This window comes from Heloderma suspectum, chromosome 11, assembly GCF_057233095.1.
Source record: "Heloderma suspectum isolate Gila_16-S chromosome 11, 16-S_ref, whole genome shotgun sequence".
Taxonomy (NCBI): Eukaryota; Metazoa; Chordata; class Lepidosauria; order Squamata; family Helodermatidae; genus Heloderma; species Heloderma suspectum.
In genome coordinates, this window is record NC_139468.1 from 28,178,528 (window position 1) to 28,190,893 (window position 12,366).

A 12,366-nucleotide genomic window follows, 5' to 3' on the forward strand; every position below is an offset into this window, starting at 1 on the left:
CCTCAGGGTTTTTGGTTTATTGCACTGCTTCTGCAGGTGGAAAGAGCATCAACTGTGGTGAGGCTTCCGCTTTTTTGAGGCAGAATTTTGAATTCCTTGTGGTTTTTGACCTTAACCACCGTGAGGTGGCCAAGGGTCCTGTGTGTTTTTTCTCTCTCTATTGCACATCTTTCCATTGCTCCACAGCCTCCCAGGCTGCCCAACATTCCTGAATTGAAAAAGCCCCATGGGAGAAATTGCCTCATGAGGTCTTCCTCATAATGGCTTTAATTGGAGTGCAGGAAGCCGTGGAGACTACAGCCTGCCAGAGATTATTGTGCAATGAAAGATGGGACACCTGTGTGCACTCCTTGGCCACCTCCTAGGCAAGGTAAGCACAAGAACCCCGAACCCAACCCATGAGAATTGTTCTGAAATTTCTCCTCCTTTGAATGTCTTTTCAAAAGCAATTTATTTTCTATCCAATTGAATGAAAATGATCCAAAAAATGGGGGAGAAATTTTCAGCACAGCACTAATTTTGTCATGCCCATGGAAGTATTCGGCACTTGTGATCGTCCAATTACAATGTGGTGGCAGTCCAGAAAACGGGCTTATCACCATAGCTATTGTACGTGTAAATAGGCTAAAGATTAATATCCAATTACCAAATATTTGTCCTCCATGGCTGCTTTTATTCTTAACTTCACATGACAATCCTGTGAGCTAAGCTAGGCTTAGAGGTAGAACTGGGCCCAAGACCACTCAGCTAGCTTCAGAGCTGAGTGGGGATTTGAACCCAGGTCTCAAAAGTCCTAGTCCAGCACCGACCCCCACACAACACCAACTGCATATGAGGCTGCCTTCTCCAACGGCCTATTCAGGGGCCCCAACCTTTGTGGGCATTTTTGGAATTTGGTGTCATGAGCACCACAAAATGGCTGCCATGGGAGCAAGGCTAGTCACAAAATGGCTGGTGTGGCCAGTCACAGCAGACAAGGAAGACCCCACTGCCACATAAAAATGTGTGTGCATTCTTTGTAGGGATGTTGGAGAACTCCGCTACGGATTCCAGGGAGGCCGAATGCCAGTGCATTTGGCCCCCCAGAATCCATGGCAGAACAAAACCACCCACCCCACCACCCTGTGAAATGGGCCCGGAAGGGAGACCACCTTTGTCGGCCGTTCCGGTGCTCCTCGAATGGCGGCCGTGTCTGCAGCTGCCATTCGCCTCTTTTGAAAGGCCGTGATAGGCTACATTAGTATTTATATAGCCTATCACGGCTAACGCAGGGATGCCATTTACGTCCCTGTGGAGGCCGTGATAGCCTACATAAATATATACATAGCCTATCACGGCAATAGGAAGGAATGCTAATGGCGGCCGCCATAGCCGCCACCATTTGCGTCCGTGTCTTTAGCCGTGATAGGCTACGTATATATTTACATAGCCTATCATGGCAAAAGATAGGGGCGCAAATGGCGTAGCGGCCGCCATTTGCGCCCATCTTTTGCCGTGATAGGCTATGTAAATATATACATAGCCTATCATGGCAATAGGAAGGAACGCAAATGGCGGCGGCTGCCATTTGTATCCCTTTGCAGCCCAGCGGCCAGATGTCGCTGTGGAGCGGAGCCGGCCGGGGAGGATTCCAGGGGGAGGGACGGAGCGGCTCCCCCCCACCGTGGATTGCTTGGCACGGAGCCAGGTAAGAGTTTCGTACATCCCTAATTCTTTGTAGGTGTGTTTTATTACTCCATTTTCTCTCCTTTCCCCTCCCGATAACTTTTTTTCCTTCCTGACCTTTTCCCAGTCACTCTGTTTTCCCCCTTGTCCATTTCCTTCCTCCCCCTTCCCCAAAGAAGTGCTGCCTCAGCAGGCAGCAGCCATTATAACTGCCCCCCCCAAACACACTGCCCAATGTCAACATCAGCCAATACATTGGGGGTTTCTAAAATGGCCACCAAGTGGCGTGTGTACAGACGTTCTGCCACCAGGACCTGCTTGGGTGAAGCCATCCAGGCAGGCAGAAGCGAGGGCCTCAGTAGTTTGTGTAGACTATAGTCATGTCCGTTCTTACCAGAAATTGCCCTCTGAAATCTTGCTACAACATGTGACTCACAATTCCTTTAACTGGAGATGCCAAGGATTGAACCTGGGACCTTTTGCATTGAAGGCATGTGCTCAGCCACTGAGCTACACTTAATAAAACCTGCAGTTCCATCTTTCCTGGATAAACTTTCAGCCCATACCAAAGAAACACACAGGCGGAGTTCACACACCATGGCAAGTTCCGGGAGCAACCTATGAGGGGTTAATGTGTGTGTGTGTGTCCCGCCCATGATGGGTTACCCACACTCATAAACCACATTCTGCAGTCGGCCGCTGGTGGCTTGCCATTTTGTGGACAGCATGTGAGGGGAACAGGGACAGAGCACGGAGACAGGAGCCTAGAGCAGCTGGAAACGCTGGCACCACTCTGCTCCACTTGGCAGATCTCTACGGCCAAGATCGCAGAGAAACAGCTGGTGTGGCAACCAGGATCCCTTTTCTGCCAGTGATCACTAGGGGAGGGCAGATTCCCTAGCTGCTGGTCCGTGGGGAATCCGCCCGCAGGGGGGAGGTGATCCGTTCCTCCCCCTGGAATCCTCTTTGGCCAGCTCCGCTCCATGGTGATTCTGCAGAGCCGCCAGCCAGCTCCAAAGCGCCAGTGATACGGTCGCCATGCCGTATCGCTGGCTGAAGGGGATTGACTGCGGATGCAAATGGCATCCAGAACACCATTTGCGGCCATAAAGGTCTTAATTTAGGCTAAATGCATCCATACCCTGGACACCATTTACGTCTGCAGTCAATCCCCTTCAGCCAGTGATACATGGCGGACTCCAAACGAGGCAATAGAGAGGGTAGGTAAACCATGCTGACCAACGTGGTTGCGCAGTTGTGAGAGTGGGGTGGCCCCTTGTTTCCCTAACCTTCGCCACAGCGTGGCTCTGTGCCACCATTGCCCCCCCCCACCCGTGATTGTCCGAACACGCCCACAAACACACCTGAAGATGCATCAGTGTCAGTAGAATTTAATGTAAAGGCATATAGGCACACAACTTCTATACTTCCCTGAGGCCTTTGGCTATTTGAATGCACCATGCAGCAAATCTGCACTTCTGGAACAAGACAGATGTTCACAGACCAACTGCCCATTCAATGAGTATCAAATTGGCAAGAGGCAGAGACCAGGCCCTCTCAGATGGCTGTGGCCGTTGCGAAAGGAAAACATCTCCCTTCCAAAGCAGCAGCAGGTGTAGAACTGTCTCCCTCTTTCAGTGCACCTGTTAGATGATCTCTTCTCTGAAGAATAAATAGGAAAGGACACTGTTTGACTGGGCTGGAGGGGGGAGCTCAAAAAGTAAGCCGCTAGCTGGAAAAAGGAGCAACTTTGTGGAGAACTACAATTCCCATGAACCCAGGTGTTTCATTTCAATCTAGTAAGTTAGGCAGGCCCCTCCATAAGCCTTCCTTAATGGTTACCACCCCCTTTGTAAATGCAAGAGGGGGGTTTTGTACTTGGGAAGCAAGTGGTCAGGGAGGCAGCCTGACAGAGCCACAGAGGAGCCCATAACTACTATCTCAACAACAACCATCTTTAGCATTCCTAGAATTAGAATTTAGAATTCCTGCTAAATGCTCCCTTTCATTTCTTACATTTATAATCTCACTTTTCCTCCAATGATCTCAAGGCAGCATCCATACTTTTCTCCCTTTTTATCCTCACAATAACCCTGTGAAGAAGGTCACAGAGAGCAGTTCCCCCAAGATCAACTAGTGCCTTCCATGACCAAGTGGGGATTTGAACCTGGGTCCCCCCAACCCCTTTAATTTAGGGGTGTGCAACTCCTCTATCATTCTTCACCACTGGCTATCGTGACTACTACTGATGGGGAGTTGTAGGCCAAAATGTCTGGAGAGCAATGAGGCGCAATTGCATTTACGCCAGTTGTGGCATTGATTTGCATAATTTGTAAGGTATGCAAATTGCACCTGCAATTAGTGCACACATTTTTTATTTTAAGTTTACTTAAATAGAAAAGAGAACATTCCCAGATTTCAGGAAAAGCCCAACAGCTCAGCCTGCAAATGTGAGCCGAGTCATGTGCTCGACAGGAGTCCGCCGAGCCCAAAAAGGGCTGGGCTCCATGGTGATGGACAGCTCTACTCCGCGCGCACACAGGAGCCTCATATGGGTGGTATGCCCTGCCAAGAAGGAACTGGCAAGCTCCTATGCCAGCTGGCTGTGTGATGGTGAGCCAGGTATGTCCCGTTAAGTCTCGCCAGTTGGAAACTGCATCAAAAGCAACATACTACCTGCCATCGGGTGCAGAGGGCCTGGTTCCTTGTGTGTGCCAACGTACAGCAGGAGGGATTCAAAAGCTCCTCTGGTATCTTCACGTCCCAGAAGAAACTCAAGGAACAAAGGAGGCCTTACTCTAACAGATGGCCTTGTACGGGAGCCAGGGTCTGCAAAGAGTGAAAGTGAGGGCCCCTACCTGCTGCCCCCAAACCTTCTCCCACTAGGGAATCCTAGCTGGGGTGGGTGGAGACACTGGAAAAGACAAAATGTTGTAGTGCTTATCAGCAGAACAAACCGCGATGCTGTGAAAGTTTTGTAAAGAGCCAGGAAATAAAGCAGACCCCAAAAGGAAAGTCTCGGGGTGCTAGAAGAAAGATTTTATTTGTGAAAAGCTCAACACGTTTCGGCCTTTTTATTTTAAGGCGGAACTTCTCGTAACAAAATATCGCCTGCTGTAATGCATTGGCGACTTTGTATAAGCATTTCGGCAGAGGTTTTTATAACCCCCTGAAGAAGTAACCCCTAAAATAAAAAGAAGCCAAAACGCACTGGGCTTCTCACAAATAAAATCTTTCTTCTAGCACCCTGAGACATTTCCCTCCTTTTGGGGTCTACTTTGGATGCTTACCTGCTTTTGCAAGCCCAGGGCATAAAGCAGCCTTCCTCAACCCGGTCCACGTCTGAAGTTTTGGACTACAACCCCCAACAGTCCCCTCCAGCACGGTCAATGGTTAGCGATGATGGGAATTTGTAGTCCAAAACATCTGGAGGGCACCAGGTTGGGGAAGGATGGCATAAGGTTTTTCAGGAGGCCATCCCACCAGGGTTAAGTCATGTGCGGGGGGAGCCAGGAACAGGCTGCAGACCTGTTTTCACAAGGTCAGTTGAGAGCAAGGCAGAGCTCATCTCCTGTGAAAGCCCACTTCTCACCAACAGCAGGGGAGGCAGTGAAACTGGTCCCAGACTATGCCATTTCAGGCTGCAGGTGGGGTAAGAGCATGGTCAAATGCTCCCGTGCAAAAAGCAGTTCCCTACACATTTTTTAAATATTGCTTATTAGGCAAGCCCAGGTTACAAATCTTCTCTCCAATTATCTTGTTTTCTATATGCAGAGAGTTTTTCTATATCTGTCTTATTGTTAGTAGTAGTTTAATACGGAGGAACGTTTTATTTTGCAGTCCTCCAGCTGTAACTGAAGCAGTCCAGGAACAGTTTTTACCACCTCAGGCCCTGTATGTGAGAGTGAGGCCTTGCAGGGGGAAAACGCGCATGAGCATTTGCTGAAAACGCACAGGCACTCCCGCCACCCGCTTCAGCCATGCACACACAGGGGAACTTTTAAAATGTGCAAATCAGCCGGTCACAGATACGGCAGGACGCAATAGCAATTTCCCCCCAGCTGTTATCACTGCAGGAGCGGCTGCTAGGTACGTCCACGATCCATCGGTTCCCATTACATTTCCCCATGCGAATGCATTCCTGAAGAGGTTTAGGACTGTGTGGTGTAACAGAAAAAAATACTGCGTGAACTAACCATAGCCTTGTGCACTAATCAAGCCTCCGCACACTTCTGCAGCAATACATTAGGATGCAGGAAGGCACCAGAGCTCACTTCTCACTCACTCTTATAATTAGACAGTAAATCCACGATTAGCCCTCTAGGGCAGAAATCGGCAACCTAAAGTCCAAGAGGTGCACCTGGCCCACCAAGAATTTTCCACCAGCCCTGTGCAGCCCCAAGCCGGCGCTGGAGCTCAGTTTACTTATAAGCAACTCGTTCTAGAAAGAATGGTTGATAGGGACGCTGTTTCCAAAGAAAAGAAGCTTGGTGGGTGGATGTGGCCTACAGGGTTGTAGGTTGCTAACCTCTTCTCTAGGGGCGGGTGTAGGCTGCTTCTTATTTCTGAAGATTACCTGCCCTGCTTGCCCCCCCCCCCCCCCGGTTATTTCTAAAGACATGTCTTGTAGTGTTACTCTTGAGTTAAATGCAGAAGTCCTCTTGTCATCAGCAGCATCCATCTCTCTTTGGGTTGTGAAACTGGGCAAAAGATAAATGTAGTCCCTATCCTAGCGCTGGATGTGCGGCTCCTGCAGTTTAACTGACGACCCCCCCGGAGTGGACGTTCTAGAGTTTGCGCCTTCATTTGCAGTCAATGTCGAGGTCCTCAGGCCAATACTGATCGTCCAGGTAGCAATCGCTATCTGTGCCACTGTCTGGAGGACTTGAGCAGAGGCTGCAAGCCAGCTCCTGTTCCCACTGTGCTTCCACCAATCTGTAAAGCTCCATTGACGTCTGAGCATCTTCAACTGATGAATGTCCACTTTTGCTAACCTAATAGAAGGGAAGAGTGGGGAAAAACCCCCCATTGAGTATAAGGTTCTAGTCCTCAAGATGTGCCATCAAGTATACTGAAACGACCCAAAGCCAACTACCCCAATCATCCTTCATACAGCATCTTTGCAACACAATCCTAAACATGCTTCCTTAAACATCCATCACATCGCGTTCAAGGGGATTGTAGCTGTACTGCAGCCTTCCCCAACTTCAGTTCCCATCAGTCACAGCCAGGATGGCTAGTGGGCACACCAAGGCACATTATAATTTCTGTAAAGTGAAAATTTGGGTTCTTTTCAGTTTGCAAGGTCAGATGATATAAAGAAAAAAAAAGACAGCAATATTTAGAGGGAAACTTGTGTATGCTAACAATTAAGATATTTTTTCTTTTTTTAAGCCAGAATGTTCAGACCTCCAGAGATTGATCCAGACATTGGGTTGGATCCAGACATAAATACTGGGAATTTAGTCCAAAACATCTGGAGGGCACTGGGTTGCTGAAGGTTGCTGTATTATATAGCCACTGTACCTAAATACAGCCTCCACATTAGTGGCAGTACATGCCCTCTATTTCTGACTCCTGGACGAGGCTAAACAGCCAAGAGAAGAAAAGCTCTCCTTCATTACCTGTATCTCTTTGCAAAGCAGCAGATTAGCCAAACTCTTGAGCGAGACACTGGCTTTCATAGAGAGCCCCACCTTCTTCCTCAGTAGAGGGCTTTGGCTGGTATCGCGTGTCCAGGGTCGGGGGTGAAAATATTTTAAGGCCCGGAAGTCATTGTGGATGGCGTGTCCCACCACTATTTTGTCTCTCAAGATCTGTAAGATCTGCAAAGATTCAAAAAGTTGTTAGCTGTATTAAGTTATATTTATTATTGCAGAATACCTGACTCTCGGGCTGTACGGTGTCTGATTTTTAGTCGAGCTTCTTTCACTTACCTCGCTCTGCGCAACCCTGAAAGGAGTAGCGTTGACCATGTGGCGCCGGGTGATCCCGCTCCACCGCGTCCTATAATCTACAACCGGAAGCTCCGGATGGATGTATTTGTCATAGATCACATCTCCGTCATAGTTCACCACTGTACACCGCGCCAGTTCACTCCTTTTCCCAGCAGGGCCCGTGCCCACCATTTCACAGTCGACGGCCACACACTTCCTGCTTTTCCTTGGCATCGGACAGGATAAGGAACCGGTGCCCTCTGCAGAGCTGCTGGGGGAGGAAACCTGAGGCTTGAGATCTTGGGAAGATAACGGTTGTCCGGATGGGCTTGCTGAAGGAACAGACGCAGATGAACAGAGCATACAAAGCTTCTTATGGGCATTCGGCACATCCTCCTTGAGCAACTGGTCACACTGGCTGGCTTCCCAAGGCAAGGAGCCTTCCGTTGGACCCATTTTGGAGGCAGCTGATGTCACTGATGGCGCCTTTCTGTTTGTTCTGGGTCCCCTCTGCTCCAGTGCCCTGCGTGTCATGAAGCGCTGGTGTTTCCGGCTTTTCTTTTTATCCGGGCCATGGGTTTCGGCATCCCCATGAACCTGATTGAGACGGTGGCCCGGATTCCACCCGGAGCAGGAGCGTTTGAGGATCTGGCTGTCCATTCCCCAGCTACCCACCTGGTCCACTTTTGCTGGACTTACCCCTCCTGATGTGGAGTTGATGTTAGAGGGCATCCTGGTAAAAGATGGAGGCCAGTTAGCAACATTGGTGGGGAAAACTGCTGACCCAGGTCTGAGGAGCAAGATGGGAAGGGAACAGATGCATTATTTACATACAGAAAGGCAATATCCCACCACAGCCTTTCTATTAGGGAACAGAGCAGATGTCAACATCATCCAGCAAAAGACATTTGAAAGGAATGCCTTCTCCCATGTATTCCTCCCTAGGACAAGGGCACAGAGAAAACAGATTGGGATCTACTGATAGATTTCTGGGTGGGTTGTAGTAGATCTCCAAGGGCTTCTGACTTTAACAAGAACAAGGGAACTGAAAACAAACAAAATCCCTGTTTTATGGCTGACCTAGTACTAATTTCTTATCTCTCAGCCCCAGTGTTCCTCATCTGTAAAACAGGAGCACTCATTGCTTGCTTTTGACCAGGTCTTTGTTCAGCTTTGCTGCCTGATTTTAGCTGATGTGTTAGAATCCTTGATCTAGGATAACACACATGTAGATTTGTATGAATTTGTATAAAATCCTGCTTAGAGATTTTAATATATTAAGTGGTATAGAAGTATTATAATAAATTATTTATTTATTACATTTATACCCCACCATTTTTCCTCTTTAAGAAACCCAAGGCAGCATACATAATCCTCCTCCTTTCCATTTTATCCTCACAACAACAAACCTGTGAGGTAGGTTGGGCTGAGAGTCTGTGACTGGCCCAAAGTCACCCAGTGAGCTTCCATGGCCGAGTGGGGACTAGAACCCAGATTTCCTGGCTCCCGGTCCAATACTCCACATAAAGAAACACATATATCCCAATTTATGATAGATAGGGTGCAGTACATAATTGACTTTGCACCCAGGGCCACCTTTTTCTGTCTAGCTCTGGTTGGTAGACTTTATCGTTCTAGTAAAGAACAAAATAGACCCCCCGAGCCCAAGGTTTGCCCACCCTTGATGATCTGAGAAGCTTCTGTTGAGGGCTCCACCACCAACAGAGGTGGGATGGGTGGCAGCCAGGATGAAGACGTTGATGGTAGTGCTGCACCTCTGGAACTCTTGTGCCGGGAGAGGCTGGTGTGGCCAACTCATTATGACCTTTCAGAAAGATGGCAAATTCTGCCCTTTGTAGAAGGTCCCTCTGCCATTCCTGCCTTAGCTGTCCAGTGCCATAACCTCATCTGCGATTTTTAAAAAAGCCCTTGCCATTTATTATTTTTACTATTTATAAAGTACCTAAAATTGCTAGGTGCTGCACTAAAATAATAAGAAAAAAATTTCCCCTTTCTCAGGCTTACATTCTAAAAGGTAAAGGCATGATGACACATTAGAAAGGCAAGTAAAAAGAAGAATCAAATCAGATGAATGCTGCTTCTTTATCTTAATAACTGTACTGTGCTGCTGTTTTTAAACATGAGCTTTATTGTATTTTTAATATTTAAAATACTTTTATATCACCTTTCAACAAAAGTGTGTTTTTAAGGCGGTTTACCAAAAATATATTTTTGAAAAATATTCCAAAGTAAATCCAGTTATAAACATTAGAAAACAATAATTTAAAACTACATAAAAGCAATACTGGTTGTAAAATATCTCCAACTCACCCTCAAATATCTACAGAAAAGAAAGAACCTTACACCTACCTCCAAAAAGAGGCCAGAACATACCAGAATTCTGAGGCCTCCACAGAAAAGACCCTATTGCTGGAGGATGATTGACACACTTACTTCCCTAGAACAGCCTTCCCAACTCCAGTGCCCTCCAGATGTGTTCGATTACCATTCCCACCACCACCACCACCCTGTGATCACATCTGGAGGGCACCAACTTGGGGAAGGGTGCCCTTGAGGAGGAATAGGCAACGTGCTGCTCGCTAGATATTGCTGGACTGAAACTCCCATCATCACTGGCTATGCCTGATGGGAGTTGCAGTCCACCAGCATCTAGAGGACAATGCAGTCTCCACCCCAACCCTAGAGGATGTCACCTGGAGCAGAGTGCATCAGCAGATGGTAAGCCCAGGGGTGTGTGTGTTATGTGTGTGTGTCCTAAGGCAGGAGGCACTACCAGAGGTACTCAGGGTCTTAAAACCAGATTTTATTTCTATGAGCCACTTTTGGAGAGGAACATTGGAAGCTGCCTTATGCTGGGTTAGACCATTGGTCCACCTAGCCAGTCGTGTCGACTCTGACTCTCTGAATTATAGCAGGGAGGGATGTAAATGAAGTCTACAAAACCCAACTGGATTCTTCCTAATTTTGGCAGTCTGGGGTTTCAGGCAGGAGTTTTTCCAGCCCTACTTGGGAGATCCCAGGGATCGAACCTGGCGCCTTCTGCCTGTAAAGCATGTGCTCTACCTATGAGGTATGGCCGCTCCCTATGGAATCAGGTTCTACCGGAATCAGGATATAGAGAGCAAAACCAGTCATAAACAGACATCACAGGAACTGATGCACATTCACTGTGCAACATATAAAACATTTCCTCCCACATGCTGGCCTACTTTGCCCTTTTTCAAACAGCCACCTCCCCTTCCCAATCTTTCCAAGGCATGGGAGAGTCCACCTCTGGAGATGTGTGCCCACACATTAAATCAGAGGTAGGAACTGGAGGAAGCCACTTACTAGCCTAGCCTAGCCTAGATGAGCAAGCCCTGCCTGCTGGCCTCCCCTTCCCCTTCTCTCTCTCTTTGCCACCAACTCTCCTCCTTCCCAATACTCGAATTACAGGGGGGTATGGGGGCGTTAATAACCTCTACAAGCCCCAACCCGATTATTCCCAATTTCAACCAGTTATGCCCTTCTGTAACCTTCTAAAATAGTACCTAAAAGGCCGCCCGAAAGAGGTAAGGGGGCAGCCGAAAGAGGTAAGGGGGGCATAACCTTTAACTCCCCCCCTATAATTCGAGCACTGCTCCATCCTATTCCCTCTCCCACTGCTAGCCCCCCCCCCCGCGCCCCCGATTTCATGCCCCCCGGTTCCCCATCGCCCCTTACTCCGCCTAGCCGGCTCTCCACGTGTCGCTCCCGGAAGCAAGCGCCGCTGCATAGATCCCACATGCCCGGGCAAGTCCTGGCTTTCGGCCACGCCCCCAGCCGTTGATTGGCGACCGGAGCGAAAAGGGGACGGAGGCGATCTGCATAAAGAGGCGGGGCTTGCAGGGCTGCTCTCCCGGCTGCGCATCCTTACGCGGAAGAAAAAGCCTGCTGGGTTGCAATGGGTGGTTCTCTCCCGCGGTCGTGCAGCCGGAGGCCAGAGGCGTGTTTACTCGGGAGCAAGGCCCACGAGGCTTACTCCCGCGTATTGGTGCACAGGATCAGTGGAGGCCGGTGGGTCCCTTTTCGAGGGGGCTGTGGCTCGGCTCAGTCGGAACCAGCCGGAACTCCAAAGGAACTATCCAAGGTGCTGGACCCAATCCCCACCCCACCCCAAAGGGTTGGGCACCTGAGATAGGATTCCTTTAGAATCCTGGCTGGTTCCGACTGAATCCCAGAGCGGAATCGACGTCCCACCGCCTCCGCTGCGTAGAATTTTCCACCAGCCCTGTGCAGCCCCATGCCGGCGCTGCAGCTCAGTTTACTTATAAGCAACTCGCTCTAGAAAGAATGGCTGATAGAATCCGTAGAATTCTAGCCTTGCAGCCTGGTCCTGCAGGCTTACGATCCAAGCAGGGATGGCACACCAGGGAAAAAGGAACGTGGAGGAAAGAGGGAGGGGGAAAGTGGTCTTCCAGAAAGGCTGGTGGAAAAGCCCCGTCTTCCCTCTCGTCTCCCTTCAGCTCAGCCAGCTGGAATGGGTAGGCCTAATAAAGGTATGACGCTACTGTAGATTTGGGTTTTTTTTCTTAGGGCCAACAGGGCTACCTTTTCGTATTGGTTTAAACTGCGCATGGAGTGTGCCTGCCCCTGCATAGGGATGCACCAGGGAACCTTGGTTGCACAAGGCTGTTCAGTGTGTGCATGCTGCTGCTAGGGTTGCCAGTGTTCTACTAGTCCTGCTCCTGCATCTTTTAACAGCAGCCTGTTTACGTTTGGCTGT

The 12,366-nt window shown here is 49.0% G+C and overlaps 1 protein-coding gene across 5 annotated transcripts; it reads right to left on the bottom strand.

Annotated features, from left to right (window-relative positions):
• Window positions 1-1,902: 1,902 nt before the first annotated feature.
• On the bottom strand, window positions 1,903-11,402 carry LOC146337206 (apoptosis-enhancing nuclease-like). 5 transcript variants are annotated; one of them, XR_014785404.1, is made up of 5 exons: window positions 11,325-11,391; window positions 7,602-8,334; window positions 7,290-7,490; window positions 4,943-6,659; window positions 1,903-4,691 (listed from the first exon to the last, which is right to left on the bottom strand). XR_014785404.1 is itself a non-coding variant. In XM_084817330.1 (4 exons), the coding sequence occupies exons 2-4, from the start codon at window positions 8,331-8,333 to the stop codon at window positions 6,468-6,470; spliced, it is 1,125 nt and encodes a 374-aa protein (XP_084673456.1). In that variant the 5' UTR covers window position 8,334; window positions 11,325-11,402; the 3' UTR covers window positions 1,903-6,467. The 5 variants fall into 5 exon arrangements, 3 of the variants coding, with proteins under 3 accessions (XP_084673456.1, XP_084673455.1, XP_084673453.1); XR_014785403.1 differs by having other exon boundaries at window positions 7,602-8,391; window positions 11,325-11,383; XM_084817330.1 differs by having other exon boundaries at window positions 1,903-6,659; window positions 11,325-11,402.
• Between the last annotated feature and the right edge of the window lie 964 nt (window positions 11,403-12,366).

Coding starts and splice junctions, on each gene's coding strand:
- LOC146337206 (XM_084817327.1), bottom strand. CDS start 9,420: ATGAGTTGGCCACACCAGCCTCTCCCGGCACAAGAGTTCCAGAGGTGC. Junction 8,335..9,280: donor AGCTTCTCAGATCATCAAGG/GTGGGCAAACCT, acceptor ATCTTTTACCAG/GATGCCCTCTAACATCAACT. Junction 7,491..7,601: donor TCAGGGTTGCGCAGAGCGAG/GTAAGTGAAAGA, acceptor GAATCTTTGCAG/ATCTTACAGATCTTGAGAGA.